At 41.1% G+C, this 16,052-nt stretch overlaps 1 protein-coding gene across 1 annotated transcript in view; it reads left to right on the forward strand.

The window, feature by feature from the left end:
- LOC117983809 (uncharacterized) overlaps positions 1-16,052 on the forward strand; it is a 44,668-nt gene that overhangs the window by 14,598 nt on the left and 14,018 nt on the right. Inside the window, exons 10-21 of the mRNA XM_069499822.1 lie at positions 2,307-2,441; positions 3,355-3,436; positions 7,624-7,781; positions 8,084-8,180; positions 8,695-8,774; positions 9,835-9,954; positions 10,513-10,609; positions 11,083-11,279; positions 11,576-11,788; positions 12,215-12,385; positions 13,346-13,459; positions 14,376-14,520. Of these exons, the coding sequence (XP_069355923.1) occupies positions 2,307-2,441; positions 3,355-3,436; positions 7,624-7,781; positions 8,084-8,180; positions 8,695-8,774; positions 9,835-9,954; positions 10,513-10,609; positions 11,083-11,279; positions 11,576-11,788; positions 12,215-12,385; positions 13,346-13,459; positions 14,376-14,520 (1,609 nt within the window). The remainder of the gene's footprint in view (positions 1-2,306; positions 2,442-3,354; positions 3,437-7,623; positions 7,782-8,083; positions 8,181-8,694; positions 8,775-9,834; positions 9,955-10,512; positions 10,610-11,082; positions 11,280-11,575; positions 11,789-12,214; positions 12,386-13,345; positions 13,460-14,375; positions 14,521-16,052) is intronic.

The following is a 16,052-nucleotide window of genomic DNA, read 5'->3' on the forward strand; positions in this document are numbered from 1 at the left end:
GTATATTTTAATAGTATACTAATTACTATATTTATATTTATGAATACTCGATGCAATAGCAAAAAAAAATTTTAAAGATCCTCACTTTTCTGGATGTAACATCCGTCAGATCGATTTTGGTCGTATAATATGTCTTCGCTTCCGGTATTCTACGCGTCTGCTACTAGTCTCGCGATACCCACCTTGTACGAATCTCGGCAAAATGGCGGATCCGCAGTTTGACATTCACACAAGAAGAATTCTTTGTTTTTAGTAGCATAATGTACGAAACTCGAGTAGTGAACATGTATTCTACTGGCATGCGACTGCGGTATCGTCTCTTGCGAGTATCGTAACGTATGAAGGGCCTAAGCTCTAAAGTTAATATATCGGCGCAAAGTTGCCTGTCTACGGGATATATTTCGCAGAATGTGCTAAGAAACTATTTGATTTAGTTCCCCCTCGCCAATCTACTATGAATTATGATAGATGGTAATTTGTGGTCTTATAAGGCGGAGGTTCAATTTGGTAATCATACTTAATATCTAAATTGCCGGCAAAGCAGTGTCATCGAGCTATTTAACGTTTCGATGCGATGCCGCGTGAGAACGACACCTCGAGCACCTCGAGCACTTTGCACGTGTTATTGTTTTTTCTTCCACTTGCTCGTAATTTGCTACTTTACTGAAGAAAGGATGTCACTACAGCAGGGCTAGCATGGGCGGGGATATAATTTTCTCCCCGGGGAAAGGATAAAATCTTTATCCCCTCCGACAGCTTTATCCACTCTCCGAGCATGGGCTCACGGGTGGATATAATTATCCACAGTGAATAAAACGGGGGACTTTTCGGTTTTTGGATCTTTTCCTTTACCTTTATTGGGTTAATGGTAATTGGTATTTGGGACCTATGTTGGGTTTATGTTGGGGTTCCCAACCATATTCCAAACATAACCCAAACACAACCCAAACATAACACAAACATAACCCAAACACAACCCAAACATAACCTAAACCCAACAGGTACCGCGAGACATGTTTTGATTTTTTAAGTTCTATGAGAATAAACTTAAACCCACGTCTAATGTCGAGGATAAAATTGTCCCCGAATTAGGGATAAACTTCTCCTCTCCCCTGTTGCCGTGCTTTGAGAGGTGGACAAGTAAATTTTATCCCTCGTCAGTGGATATAATTGGGGGATAAAATTTTTGTCTCCTGCCCATGCTAGGGGGGCAGAGGACTGCTATCAGGTCTTTACTGGCCGCACGCCAACAATTCCAAGAGGACTGTAATGGAAATTGCTGGACAGTTTCATACTGACGACGAGGTTCTTTATGGTGTAGACTAAAATAAATTAAGTTTTTTGGGTACTCGATTTTATTACTATTTTGACTTGTGACTAGGTACCTAGTTTTTAATTTTTAATTATTTTTTTGTAATTTTTTAATTATATTTGATCATAGTTTTTTTAATTTTTGTAATGACTTTTTACTCTTATTTTTTGTATTTTTTATTTTGTAAATGTTTTTCTTACTTTTTTTTAAATTTATAACTTTCTTTTAATTTTTTTAACTATTTTTTACTAGTAGATACAATAGGCACACACACTCACATGTATATATACGTAAATCCGTTTAAAATCATAAATAAGTATCTAGAAAAAATACATTTTATAATAATATTGCTTACAGATGAATAAAATAACAAAAGTTGAAGTTGATGCGTTATAATATTTCTTTCTTTCAAAACAACGAAGATGACTCTGTATTTCTGGTAACAAACTTATAATTTTATTTTTCTGTTCTTAAAAATAGTAAAAAATATATATATATTTTTGCGATATAAGCTTGCGCTTGACGAAAAATCATGCTTAATAAAAATGCTGAGGTGTAGGTTAGAACGTGCTTAGAAGATGCCTATTCACTCTGCCTTGAAGGTACTAGGTTAGGTTAGGAAACACTCCCCTGTGGAGGGTCCGCCTCGGTCGACGTCGCTGGCTGGGCGCGGTAGAAATGCTTCGGTGTTCCTGTGACCCAGTCACGCCGTTGGGTTTTAGTGGGTATTCCGGTCGCCGCTCGGCTGGCGAGTCCCACATTTCTTGCTCGTTCACGAGAGGCATGCGTAAATGCATTTCCCAACGCTAAAAAAAAGGTCAGGAAACACGGACCCCGGAAGGGCATTCTACGCCTTAGCAGTTTGTATTAGAAACGTTTAGAAAAAACCTTTCATGCGAGTAGATTGGATGTTGTTGTATATTGTTAATGTATGTAATGTTTTGAATATACGTACCAAATAAAGTGGTTTATTGGTACTTCTTTTTCTGCATAGGTATCACTGGAGGGCGCGTCTCCGAACGTCAAGAAAGACCGCCGCAAGTTCGGCCTGCGCAAGAAGAAGTCCAGCAACAAGTGTGCTTCAGCAGAACTCGCGCCGCCTCATATGGACCCTTCCAACTCTCATATGGTAAGAACATCTACACATGCATCACACAGGAAGGTGCATCTCATAATATGGTAAGAACATTTCTCCACAGGCACAGGAAGGTGCATCTCATATAGTAAGAACATTTCTACACAGGTATCACACAGAAAAGTGCATGCTCATATGGTAAGAACATTTATCCACAGGCATCACACAGAGAGGTGCGTCTCATATGGTAAGAACATTTCTCCACAGGCATCACACAGGAAGGTGCGTCTCATATGATAAGAACATTTCTCCACAGGCATCACACAGAAAGGTGCATCTCATATGATAAGAACATTTCTCCACTGGTATCACACAGGAAGGTGCGTCTCATATGATAAGAACATTTCTACACAGGTATCACACAGGAGGGTGCATCTCATATGGTAAGAACATTTTCACGATATCTTGATCCAATTTAGGTATGATGGCGGTGGATGATAAATAATGCAGAATTCAAAATATTATCTTTATTGAAGCATCATAATTACTAACAAATTATGATCGTGTTTTATGGTCGAGTTAAAGGATTTTTTATTTTATTTTTTATAATTTCATTAAAATGAGTAGGTACTTAGTGCATCAAAAGAATAATTCGATTTTACTTTTCTCGGTAGGAAAGGCATTCCGAACCAGTGGTAGATGCATCCGACGATTCAAAAGTGCCTGTAAAAGTTTAGTTGAATAAAAAATAATTTCATTTCAATACTTTTTCTTGAATTTATTTGTTTTGTTTATTGTTTCCTCGCAAATGACAGAAAAGTACTATACAAGTCTCGGCCGAAATAGCAAATAACGGCCCCGTTTACTTCACTTGGGAAGTGCTCGGCTTCGTCTCGTCCTTCCAATATTACTCGGGCGTAAATTGCTTTATTTCAGGCCTGGACAGTAATGTACTATTTCGTTTCAGGCTCTCTCCGCCCTAACAGCACCGCCGTCCCCGGGGGGCGGGTCGTCATCCATGCCCGCCTCCGCAGCCTCGCTCCCTATTGGTGAGTTTTATTGTCTCTTTCACACACCTCGCCTTCCTTGTCTATATTCCTTATTAATGCTCGTGTTGCCTGCTCATTACAGTGCGACAAAGCTATCTTGGCGCGTGGCGAAAATTGGAACTAACGTTACCGTTAAGTGTCCCCTTTGTTCTTGTTTGAATATTTTAAGCCTTTGTTCTCCAACAGCGCCCCCCTGTCGCACGGCACGTCAATGTCATTCAAGTGCCGAGAGAGCCTTGTCAGACTGTATTTGTATATTTGTAACTGTAAAATGTACGTTCAGTTCAATACGAGATAATTGAGGTCTCAAAATGGATGACATAATGGCAAATCTGAAAAATAAAATAATAGCTACTATATTAGATCATATTAATGATCAAGTTTCAATATTACTAGAAGTACAAAGCTGTTCGCCATTTTAATATATAACATTACGAAGTACCTTTGTGATTGGACATTATTATTTAAAAACCTCTGCTCGTATTGTACTTTTTGTACATAATAATATTGACTTTACGCATTTGTTTCTAGTGCAAAAGAACCCCGAATATGAGAATACAATGCACTGCATAGAATTTACTACCCACACTGAATGTTCAAAAATCTATTTACAAGAATATTGTCCAAGTTAATAATTTGTATATTTAAAATCATGTTAAATTATTATTGTTATTTTATATTTTTGTGTTGAAATAATATTCTTTGATAACCAAAGATCGTTTTGATTTGAGTGGGTAACTTTTAAACATGTCTAAAATATGTCTACTCAAGGATTCTACGAGATCGGTAAGTCGGCCATTTTGATTTAATGTCATCACAAAATGGCGACTGTTGCACGAAAAGCTATGCAATTCAATCGTGCTAACCGCTTTAATAAACAGATATGCTGCTTTCATGTAACTAAAGTTAAATGAAATAAGATAATTATGTAATAGAAAGATGTCGTATCGGCCATTTTGATTTCATGCGATTACACAAAATGGCTTCGAAAGATTGCACGAAAAGCTATGAAATGAAATCATGCTAAACAGCTGATTTGCCATATCATGCAACTAAAGATAAGATATTTAAATTAGTGTAGGTATGTTGGCGGCCATTTTGATTTCATTTAATCATACAAAATGGCGTCGAATTATGCACGAAAAGGTATGCCAATCAATCAAGGCTTACGCAGCAGATTTTTTTTTTTTAAAAACAATAGAAATTCGATCACATTATAATTGCTAATTAAATTATAAAAAAAAGGAAAATGCATTTTTCTAACAAGCTTTTTCTTCTTTTTAACTTTCCAGTGTTTCTATCCAACTTTCTGGCCTCCACTTTAGTTTGTAAGATTTTATTTTTATTTTTGATTTATTTTTGGTTCTTGAATTTTATCCTTTCTTCATATACCCTACCCTTTTTACATTTTGTGCGGTCACTTAGAAGGTGCATGCAAAAATTCAGCATTGAATTTTACATTATAAGTCCCGCAAATTGCTAATGCGCGTGGCCGCCACTTTAATGACGTCAGCACTAGACTGAAGTTTCGAGCTGATGGTATATTTTACTGAAATATACGTCAAATGACGTCATTTCTGTGTTAATGAGACATGGTTCCAGCGCAATAGCAATTTTCGGTACTTATAGTACTTAATTCATTGAACGAATATTACGATTTTTAGTTTTAGCCTTTCTGCATTATCTGAACTAGATATAGAAAGACTCGAAATTTAAAATTTCCAGCAATTTGCACTTCAACGTGCATTATGTGATAATACGACCTTGTCATAGTTATCACAAACTTTCCAGGTTATCTGAGATAAGGCGAGTCTGTTGATTATCTCATAGAACCATTGTCTCGTAAGATTCCAAACAATAGTCTGTGATTATTACGTGTAGCACGATTCGATTTTTTTTTAATAGAGATCGGCGGCGTGACGGCACCAGAGGAACCGCCCGATGCGTTACCGGCCTTTTAGGAATTAGTTGGTCCGCCCCTTGAATAACCCCATATTGTAATCTAGTGGGAACACCGCCGATGGGAGTTGGTTCCACAGTTTGCACGTGCGTGGAAAGAAGGATCTCGCACATTGGACGGTCGAAGTGCACCAGACACCCAGGTTGTGAGGGTGAAATTCATATAGAAAACGGTTAAACAAATACATAGACTGCTAAAAACATAACCATTCCTCCATTAACGGACTCCCTTGAAAAAGGACCCCGTATGGGTTCGAAACTAGTCGGGCTTACGTCGCCTAAACACGTGAGTACAGCCGGGACAGATATTATTTAGAATAACCATTCCTTTTGGCTTCGCCGTAGTCGGGTAAAAAGAAAGATGCACTAAAATCCCTTTACATTTTTATCGGAACTTAATTTTAAAAAATTGCATTGGCAATCAGTGAGGACTGCTAAAAGAATTGAAAACAAAACTATGAAATAACAGTGTTTTTTTAATTTTCAAATGAATATCTAAAATCAAAATTTCATAATTTGTAAATTCAAAATCATTAACATTAGATTAGTGTTTATTCCAAACGTTAAATTCTTGAAAAGACGGCAGATTCGTGGTTCCTCTGGTGCTGCAAATGATAATGGGGCTGTTATCACTTAACAACAGATGACTGACCTGCTCATTTGCTTGCTATTTTTATTTAAAAAATATATATTTAGTATAAACAACTAAAAATCAATACTAATCCTAAAATGTCTAGTGACAGTGGTGGATTTATTGTGCCAATCGGAAGAATGCTGTGTTTTTACATGTTGAGAATATTGAGGGAATGTCAGGAGCAATCTAAAAGTGAGTTATCTAAAATGTAGCTTAAGGCGCTATTCCGTGCCAAGCGGCAGACGGCAGACGGCATCACTTTACAGTATTAATAGGGTCTTGGACTGTAGTAATAAAATGACGTGATTTTTTGTATAGTGGTAGTTTATGGGGCTAGAATTCATTATTAAATAGAAAAATTATAAAAAAAGCGATTAATTACGTCACATGGCGTAAACGACCAATATTTTTTAATATTTTAAATAATATTTTCCCGCAGAAATTACACTACTTTTATGTTAAAAAGGTTTACGGATTTTGACGTTCATGTTAAAAATAAATAAAAATCATGACTTAAAAAAAATCGAAATTATTTTATTAATATATAACCACATCATTTTAATTGTACTACAGTCCAAGACCCTATTCCGACATACAACTGCAACGCGACAGGTTTTGACGCAAAGCGGCAGTTGCAGTCATATGTTGGAATCGTTCTCATACATTAATAAATACTGTAAAGTTAAACCGTCTGTCGTCGCGACACCATGTTGTCGCCGTCTGCCGCGTGGCCCGAAACCGCACCTTTAGTCGAAGATATAGTTAGAATATGACTAAAATTGTTATGCATAATTTTGTTGATGAACATACTGCATTAGATTAGAATTGGTATTCTATTGATTTGATACGGATTTGAATCACTATTCATCATTACATTCTTGTACTCGCAAAATAAGAAATTTGTAGTTGAATCTTTCGTACCGACGCATGTATCCCAAGATATTATTAGATATACGTATCTATAGATTGCATCTTGCATATCGTTCCTTTTAAATAAGTCAGTAGCGTCATCCTTTTTAGGGTTCCGTACCTCAAAAGGAAAAACGGAACCCTTATAGGATCACTTTGTTGTCTGTCTATCTGTCTGTCTGTCGGTCTGTCAAGAAACCTACAGGGTACCTACTTCCCGTTGATCTAGAATCATGAAATTTGGCAGGTAGGTAGGTCTTCTAGCTTACATTCGGGGAAAAATCTGAAAACCGTGAATTTGTGGTTACATCGCACAAAAAAATTAAATTGTGGTCAGGAACTAATAGTTGGTATTTTCAATTTTCGAAGTAAGACAACTATATCAAGAGGGGTATCACATGAAAGGGCTTCGCCTGTGCATTCTAAAACAGTTTTGTATTTATTTTTATCCGTCATAGTTTTTGAATTATAGTGCAAAATGTCAAAAAAATACGACTAGTACGGAACCCTTGCTGCGCGAGCCTGACTCGCACTTCGCCGGTGATTTCATTGTTTTCCCCCTGTGAATAAGGGCAGGATTATTTGGATTATTTTAGATTTTTACGTACTATGAGGAATGATGACGCAAAACGTTTCGTGCGTGTAGATAAATGATTACAATACCAGAAGATGCCATTGTTTCTAGCATGTGCCGCCACCAGACCTCAGTCGTTGCCAAACGCGGAAGCCCTCAACGCGCCCTCCAGTCTGTGTAGCATGACTCCCGACCAGCAGTTGAGGGAGGACTTCACAGTGCTCGCTAAAGACCTGGTCTGCAGTCTCAAGAATGTTGTGGCAACACTGGTAAGACCTCAATCATTGCCGAACGCGGAAGCCCCTCAACGCGCCCTCCAGTCTCAAATTGAGCCCCTAGCTACTGCTAGGGGCTGCTATAATGAGTTTGACATTATTTTGACTAATTTCTTAAACTGGACACTTTCAAGTAAAGATTTTTATATAAACCTGTGAAGATGATATTGTTAGGGGCAAAATATGAATGTCATAAGTCTTATTTGTCGCATAAGTTTACAAATTGTGAAAAACCAAATTAAATTTGAATTTCGCGGGCAGACCCGTGTCTTGGGCCTTAAGATAGTATTTTGCAGGTGCGGGAACGCGGGCGGGCGCGGGCGGAGTCCGAGGGTACTCCGCTGTTGACGGCGCTACGCACGGATCTCTCCTCCGCACTACAGCAGAACTCCGGTGAGCCACTCACGTTACAGTGTGACAAGGCTGTCTTGGCACTTAAATGACATTGACAGGGGGGCGCTGTTGGAGAACAAAGACTTGGAATATTCAAACAAGAACAAAGGGGGTCTTGACGGCAACGTTAGTTCCAATTTTCGCCACGCGCCAAGATAGCCTTGTCGCACTGTACTTTGGTATACCATCTTTGGCATGTAAGGCTAGCTTGTATTTACAAATCTAATCAAATCAAAAAATTTTTTGGAACAGTTTCGATTTCAATTTGAATATTTGCAAGGGGTCACTGCAATACGGCAATAATATCATACGTCAAAACGCGCGCTTAGTTAAAAGTCGCGGGCATCAGCTAGTCCGTATTATAAAAGCGAAAGTGTGTCTGTTTGCTACCTTTTCACTTAACAACATTGTTACTAAAGATGAAGTTTTATATTCTTGTCTCTCTAAATCTTGCCATAAGTCTCGTGAGTACGCAAATAAATATGTCAATAACAAGTGTTAGTGTGTCACGCAGAGTTGCGCTCGCGCCTCACGCGCATCCACGACGCCTCCGACCTCGCAGAGCTCTCTTCCATGGGACACAACTCTCCACCGGTTAGTATCTATGTACGTACGTAATTTTTTTTATTCATCATAGGTAAACGCTTGACCAACAATCACACCTGATGGAAAGTCCTGATGTGGCCTAAGATGGGACGCGTTTACCTAGAAGATGCCTATTCACTCTTGTTTTAAAGATATCCACACGTATCATTACTATTCACGTATTATTTATATTCATGTACAAAGGTAGGAAACACAGATCGTGGAAGAGTATTCCAAACCTTAGCCATGCGTATGAGGAATGATGACGCAAAACGTTTCGTGCGTGTAGATGGGATGTCGACGACATAAGGATGGAAACTCGCGTCTTGCGGTTCGGTGGTAAAATGGTAAACGTAATTTATTATACACGACCTCCCTGGAGTCACTCAGCGGGCGATGGAGAGAGCTATGCTTGGAGTTTCTCTACGTGATCAAATCAGAAATGAGGAGATCCGTAGGAGAACTAGAGTAACCGACATAGCTCAACGGATTGCGAAGCTGAAGTGGCAATGGGCAGGGCACATAGTTTGTACAACCGATAGACGTTGGGGTCCCAAGGTGCTGGAATCGCGACCTCGCACCGGAAAACGCAGTGTTGGAAGACCCCCCACTAGGTGGACGGACGACATCAGACGAGTCGCAGGGAGCCGCTGGATTCAGGCAGCGCAAGACTATGTATGTCTTTTTTAGCGTTTAAACTACCGTGAGTGATTTCCATTATAAATACTATCTGTCCCGGCTTACTCACGTGTGTAGTCGACGTTAGCACGACTAGTTTCGAACCCATCCACACGTGAGTAAGCCGGGACAGATAGTATTTACTATGTATGTCCAGTAGTGGATGTCTATCTATTGATGATGATGATGATGATGACCTCCCTGGAGCAGTGGTAAGCCCTGTGGTCTTATTGGGAGGTCCCGGGTCCGATTCCCGGCAGGGACTTGATTTGATTTGATACATAACTTGTATGAAAATGTCAAAACGATATTGAAAAATTACTACTTTAAGCGGTGGTAGTACGGCCTCTGATCACGGCCAATAACCAAACTTCGCACAAATGTTTGACAGAATCGTCCATTCCAACATTCCCTAAGCTACAGTTCGTCGTGCGTGTCCGCTTCAGAGTTCTTCGACGCGGAGGAGCACGAGGAGAACCACAAGCAGAACCAGATCCTTGACGCTGATGAGGTGAGGACACAGACCACCACCTAAAGTCGCTCAATCGCTAAGCTTAGGCAGTTGCTTAGCATAAAGGTCGGCTCACGCCCGTTCGGTACTCTCATTCCGCACATTGTCTTCATTACGTGACTTTTGAGTCCACCACACAACAAAGCATTCTCCCCTGTCCCCCGCCAACATTTTACGATTTTGTTTTCATGCAAAACCTTGTATATGCGTAGGTAAATGGTAGGCAGAGTTTGAATTATATGTGGGTGAGTATTCTGAGCTTTTTATTTTAAAAAATGGAAATGACATATCAGTTTGATATGTAATTTTCATGTAACTGATATTTTTGAATATTGTTATATTATAAATGCAAAAGCGTGTCTGTCTGTATACCCATATAATCCCAGGGAAGGACATAGGCTACATTATATCCCGGAAAATTAAAGAGTTCCCACGGGATTTAAAAAAACCTAAATCGACGCGGATGAAGTCGCGGGCATCATTTAGTACTATTTAAATGGACTTTTTAAGTAAATCTGCTAGTGTCAAAATGTTTCTAGTTGTATGTTTGTATCATAGGCAGGCGTGATAGAACTAGATGGGGACTCTACGTCCGAAGCTGGATCTCTCAGCAGTGAAGATGGTTCCGCGAGCTCAGACAATTCCGATGCAGCGAGTAAGTATACATTTTTTTACCATTTTGTAATATTTCAAATTTCAATATATAATATTTCTTTGAAAGTTTTACTAGATATAGTAATAGTCAGATTCGGATATCCAAAAGATATTGTTACAGATAAAGGTTTGCAATTCATCTTAAGATCATCTTTTTAAAACGGGTATGTGTCTTCGTTATAATAGCTACATTGTATGCCAAATTTTAGCCCGATCTATCCAGTAGTTTGCGCTATGCGTTGATAGTTCAGTCTGTCAATCACTTTTTCCTTTTATATATTTAGATTGTAAAATCAGCCCTTAGTTAGCTGGCGGTTCCCGCGACAGAGGCATGAAACAGAGACGTTTGTATGACATGTATATGTCTATCATCTCAGTTTCGGCGTAGAGTTGATCCCCGCATGTTTCTGTCGCTCGTCTCTGTCTCCGGTCTCGTGGAACGAACTGCCAGCTAGATAGCAATAACACTATTAGCGGTAATAGCAGAGCAGTCCACGCTGCGGCTGAACGAGCACGGGCCGCACACGTGGGTGCGGCGCACGCGGCTGCCGCACCCGCGGCCGTCTCCTGGCGGCCCCAGCCTGTGGAACCTGCTCTACAAGAACATCGGCAAGGACCTCAGCCAGATCTCCATGCCCGTCACCATCAACGAGCCGCTCAACATGCTGCAGGTGAGTGTGTGCCTTATTTCTGTACAATCATAACTTTCTGTCTAGTGATAACCTGCTGTCTGAACCGTTATAAACTACATGGAGGCTTACCGCCGGAATTAACAAAGTGATAGTGTAACGATCGCAATCACAATATTGTAAAAGATATTTATTTATTATTCAGATCGAAATTAATATGTCATGTTTTTTTAATAGACAGAAACGTTTTTTCTGTGATTTCGAATTATCTTGGAATAGATTTGTAAATACAATACAGGATTAGCGCTGATTTTCCATTTTTGTAAATTGGTTTTCAGAGGCTATGCGAAGAGCTGGAATACTCAGAATTATTAGACGCGGCATCCAAAAGTGTAGACGCCGTGGAGCGATGTGCGTTAGTGGCGGCGTTCGCAGTCAGCGCGTACGCGGCCGCGGCGAATCGTGCGGCATCCAAGCCCTTCAATCCGCTACTGGCTGAGACGTACGAGTGCATGCGAGCTGACAGGGCGTTTCGATTCATTGCTGAACAGGTGTGTTTCACAATACACAACCGCACACATATTCACATACCCTTACATAAATAGGCTATATAAAGATTTTGTACTATCGAACCGCGAAGCATCGATGCTATTTTGTGTGATTGCAGTCAAGCACACGCCTATATAGTTAACAAAATTAAAAGAGCTAGAATACTCGAAAGTTAATAACAGCAGAAACTTACCTGCTTACTAGATCGTTAAAAACAACTATGGATGCCCCAAAGATTTTGTTACAGATAACGGACATCAATTTACTATTTTACAATACTCATCATTATAAACGCTTTATTGTTTTTCCAAGAAAAGAAATGTGAAGATTACTCTACAAACTTTGGTACCCAAAAATTTAATTTAACTTAAGAATTTAATATAAACAATAAATTTAATTTTTCTCAATGAAAATATTTTCTTGCGCAGGTATCGCATCACCCGCCCATATCAGCGTGTCACGCTGAATCCCCTCGCTGGGTGTTCTGGCAGGAGGCGCGCATCAAAACTAAATTCTGGGGCAAATCCATGGAGTTCCAGCCCGCGGGACGCGTCCATGTCAAAATGTTGACCACAGGCGACCATTACAGTTGGAACAAGGTAAGCAAAATGTTTCACACCCGGTTCATCTTTTGAGATAGTATCAGAAACTTTGTGATTTTTGCTCTGAATATAGGTGCCAGTAAAGCCCATCCGCCAGCTATAATATTGGTACTTATATTTAAAAAAAACGGCCAAGTGCGAGTCAGGCTCGCGCAACGAGGGTTCCTAACTACAGTCGTATTTTTTCGACATTTTGCACGATGATTCAAAAACTATAATGCATAAAAATAGATAAAAACCTGTTTTAGAATGCACAGGTGAAGACCTTTCATATGATACCCCACTTGATATAGTTATCTTATTTCGAAAATTTAAAATACTAATTATTAGTTTATGACCACAATTTAAAAAAAATTGTGTTATGTAATCACAAATTCACGGTTTTCAGATTTTTCCCCGAATGTCTGCTATGAGACCTACCTACCTGCCAAATTTCATGATTCTAGGTCAACGGGAAGTACGGAATTCTTGACAGACCGACGAAGAAAGTGATTCTATAAGGGTTCCGTTTTTCCTTTTGAGGTAAGGAACCCTAAAAAAGGGCGAATTGACAGCAGAATTGATAAGCAGGCGCATTCCACCTTAGGCTGCATGATCACTTATTATTTGACGTGATTGCAGTCAAGGCAAACCATGTAGTTAAAACAAACTGTGCAGACGATACTGCCCAGGGATCTAATCACTACGCCTATTATAAATTTGAAAGTGTGTTTGTTTGTTGGTTTGTGCTTCAATCACGTCGTAACGGAGCACGGGATCGACGTGATTTTTTGCATGGGTATAGTTTAAGACTTGGAGAGTGACATAGGCTACTTTTTATCCCGGAAAATCAAGGAGTTACCACGGGATTTTTAAAACCTAAATCCACGCGTGCGAAGTCGCGGGCATCAGCTAGTTTCCTATAGATTTGTCTTTAGCCTCAGTTTTTTATATAAGGGTTATTGTAATTATTTGAAGGTGACGACGTGCGTACACAACTTGTTCGGCGGGCAGCGCTGGGTGGACCAGTACGGCGACATGCTCATCACGTGCCACGGAACCGACATCGGATGCAAGCTTAACTTTATCAAGGTAAGCTGTTATGAGAGCTAAAGTGTAGCCCATATTGACAACAGTTTTATACTTACCAGAAATTCCTAAACTAAAAACTTAAATCCAAAAAATTTGAAAAGGTAGTTAATGTATGAAATTTTTTCTAAAACATTCTGAAAATCCAGATATATAAACAGACTTCCATTAGCGTCCTGTCTTGACTAAGGATCTTTGGTAAGGTTAAGACTTATTGCCAGATACCTGTCCTACAATACCTGTCTAGATATTGACTAGCTGACCTGCATGCATTTCAACTATCCCGCCCTCCTACTAGACCTATGCGGTCGTGTGTCTCAAAAAATCCTCTCGTCACTCCCCGTTGTAACACAGTCTTCTATAACAAATCTTTCACCGTACTAGCTACCCAACTTTGGAACTCACTTACTGAAAATGTCAGAGAGAACTGCCACTCAGTACACTCATTCAAATACAGAGTGAAGCAGTATTACCTATCATTAATATTGAGTATTTTATATATTATATGTATTTATATTTTTCATATATTATGTATATAATTATTTATGATAAGTATTATTATTGTATATAAGTTGATTTGGGTATTTATTATAAGATATTTATGTAGTTTATTAGATTCTAGTACCGTAGACCTATTCCACTTCTTGATACGCCTTACTCACAACCTTGAATGGGAAGCTGGAAGAAATCTCTGTTTAGAGATAAGCATTTCCGATGTAACTTAATTTATTATTACTTTGTAACTACAATTTTTGGTACATGAATAATAAAAATAAAATAAATAAATGCTTCGTTCGGGTGGAATTTCTGAAAATCCTTTGTTTTGGGACACATGCAAAGTTTTAAGTTTCAAGACTTAGCGTGGTGTGACAGTACTTAATATATAAAACCCTTACAGTATAAAGTCACACTATTTCAGGCAAGCTCGTGGTCGAGCAGTAGACACGAGGTTCGGGGCGCGGTGACGGAAGGTGGAAGCGGCACGCGGTTGCGATTGGCGGGGCGGTGGTCTGAAGCTCTATATGCGGGAGACCCGCCCGCCGCCCGGTGTTTATGGAGGCCTGGTACGTGTATGACTACATCACACTATTTCTGGCAAATTCTTGGTCTAGCAGTAGACACGAGGTTCGGGGCGCGGTGACGGAAGGTGGAAGCGGCACGCGGTTGCGATTGGCGGGGCGGTGGTCTGAAGCTCTATATGCGGGAGACCCGCCCGCCGCCCGGTGTTTATGGAGGCCTGGTACGTGTATGACTACATCACACTATTTCTGGCAAATTCTTGGTCTAGCAGTAGACACGAGGTTCGGGGCGCGGTGACGGAAGGTGGAAGCGGCACGCGGTTGCGATTGGCGGGGCGGTGGTCTGAAGCTCTATATGCGGGAGACCCGCCCGCCGCCCGGTGTTTATGGAGGCCTGGTACGTGTATGACTACATCACACTATTTCTGGCAAGTTCTTGGTCGAGCAGTAGACACGAGGTTCGGGGCGCGGTGACGGAAGGTGGAAGCGGCACGCGGTTGCGATTGGCGGGGCGGTGGTCTGAAGCTCTATATGCGGGAGACCCGCCCGCCGCCCGGTGTTTATGGAGGCCTGGTACGTGTATGACTACATCACACTATTTCTGGCAAATTCTTGGTCTAGCAGTAGACACGAGGTTCGGGGCGCGGTGACGGAAGGTGGAAGCGGCACGCGGTTGCGATTGGCGGGGCGGTGGTCTGAAGCTCTATATGCGGGAGACCCGCCCGCCGCCCGGTGTTTATGGAGGCCTGGTACGTGTATGACTACATCACACTATTTCTGGCAAATTCTTGGTCTAGCAGTAGACACGAGGTTCGGGGCGCGGTGACGGAAGGTGGAAGCGGCACGCGGTTGCGATTGGCGGGGCGGTGGTCTGAAGCACTATATGCGGGAGACCCGCCCGCCGCCCGGTGTTTATGGAGGCCTGGTACGTGTATGACTACATCACACTATTTCTGGCAAATTCTTGGTCTAGCAGTAGACACGAGGTTCGGGGCGCGGTGACGGAAGGTGGAAGCGGCACGCGGTTGCGATTGGCGGGGCGGTGGTCTGAAGCTCTATATGCGGGAGACCCGCCCGCCGCCCGGTGTTTATGGAGGCCTGGTACGTGTATGACTACATCACACTATTTCTGGCAAATTCTTGGTCTAGCAGTAGACACGAGGTTCGGGGCGCGGTGACGGAAGGTGGAAGCGGCACGCGGTTGCGATTGGCGGGGCGGTGGTCTGAAGCTCTATATGCGGGAGACCCGCCCGCCGCCCGGTGTTTATGGAGGCCTGGTACGTGTATGACTACATCACACTATTTCTGGCAAATTCTTGGTCTAGCAGTAGACACGAGGTTCGGGGCGCGGTGACGGAAGGTGGAAGCGGCACGCGGTTGCGATTGGCGGGGCGGTGGTCTGAAGCACTATATGCGGGAGACCCGCCCGCCGCCCGGTGTTTATGGAGGCCTGGTACGTGTGTTAGCTTATTGAAGGTAGTTTAATGAATTAGACAGATTAGAAGGCGGACGTCCTAACCACTAGGCTGTTATATTATTATTATTATTATTTATTTATTTATTATTTAATTAGAACG

This window comes from Maniola hyperantus, chromosome 7, assembly GCF_902806685.2.
Source record: "Maniola hyperantus chromosome 7, iAphHyp1.2, whole genome shotgun sequence".
In the NCBI taxonomy this organism is placed as follows: domain Eukaryota; kingdom Metazoa; phylum Arthropoda; class Insecta; order Lepidoptera; family Nymphalidae; genus Maniola; species Maniola hyperantus.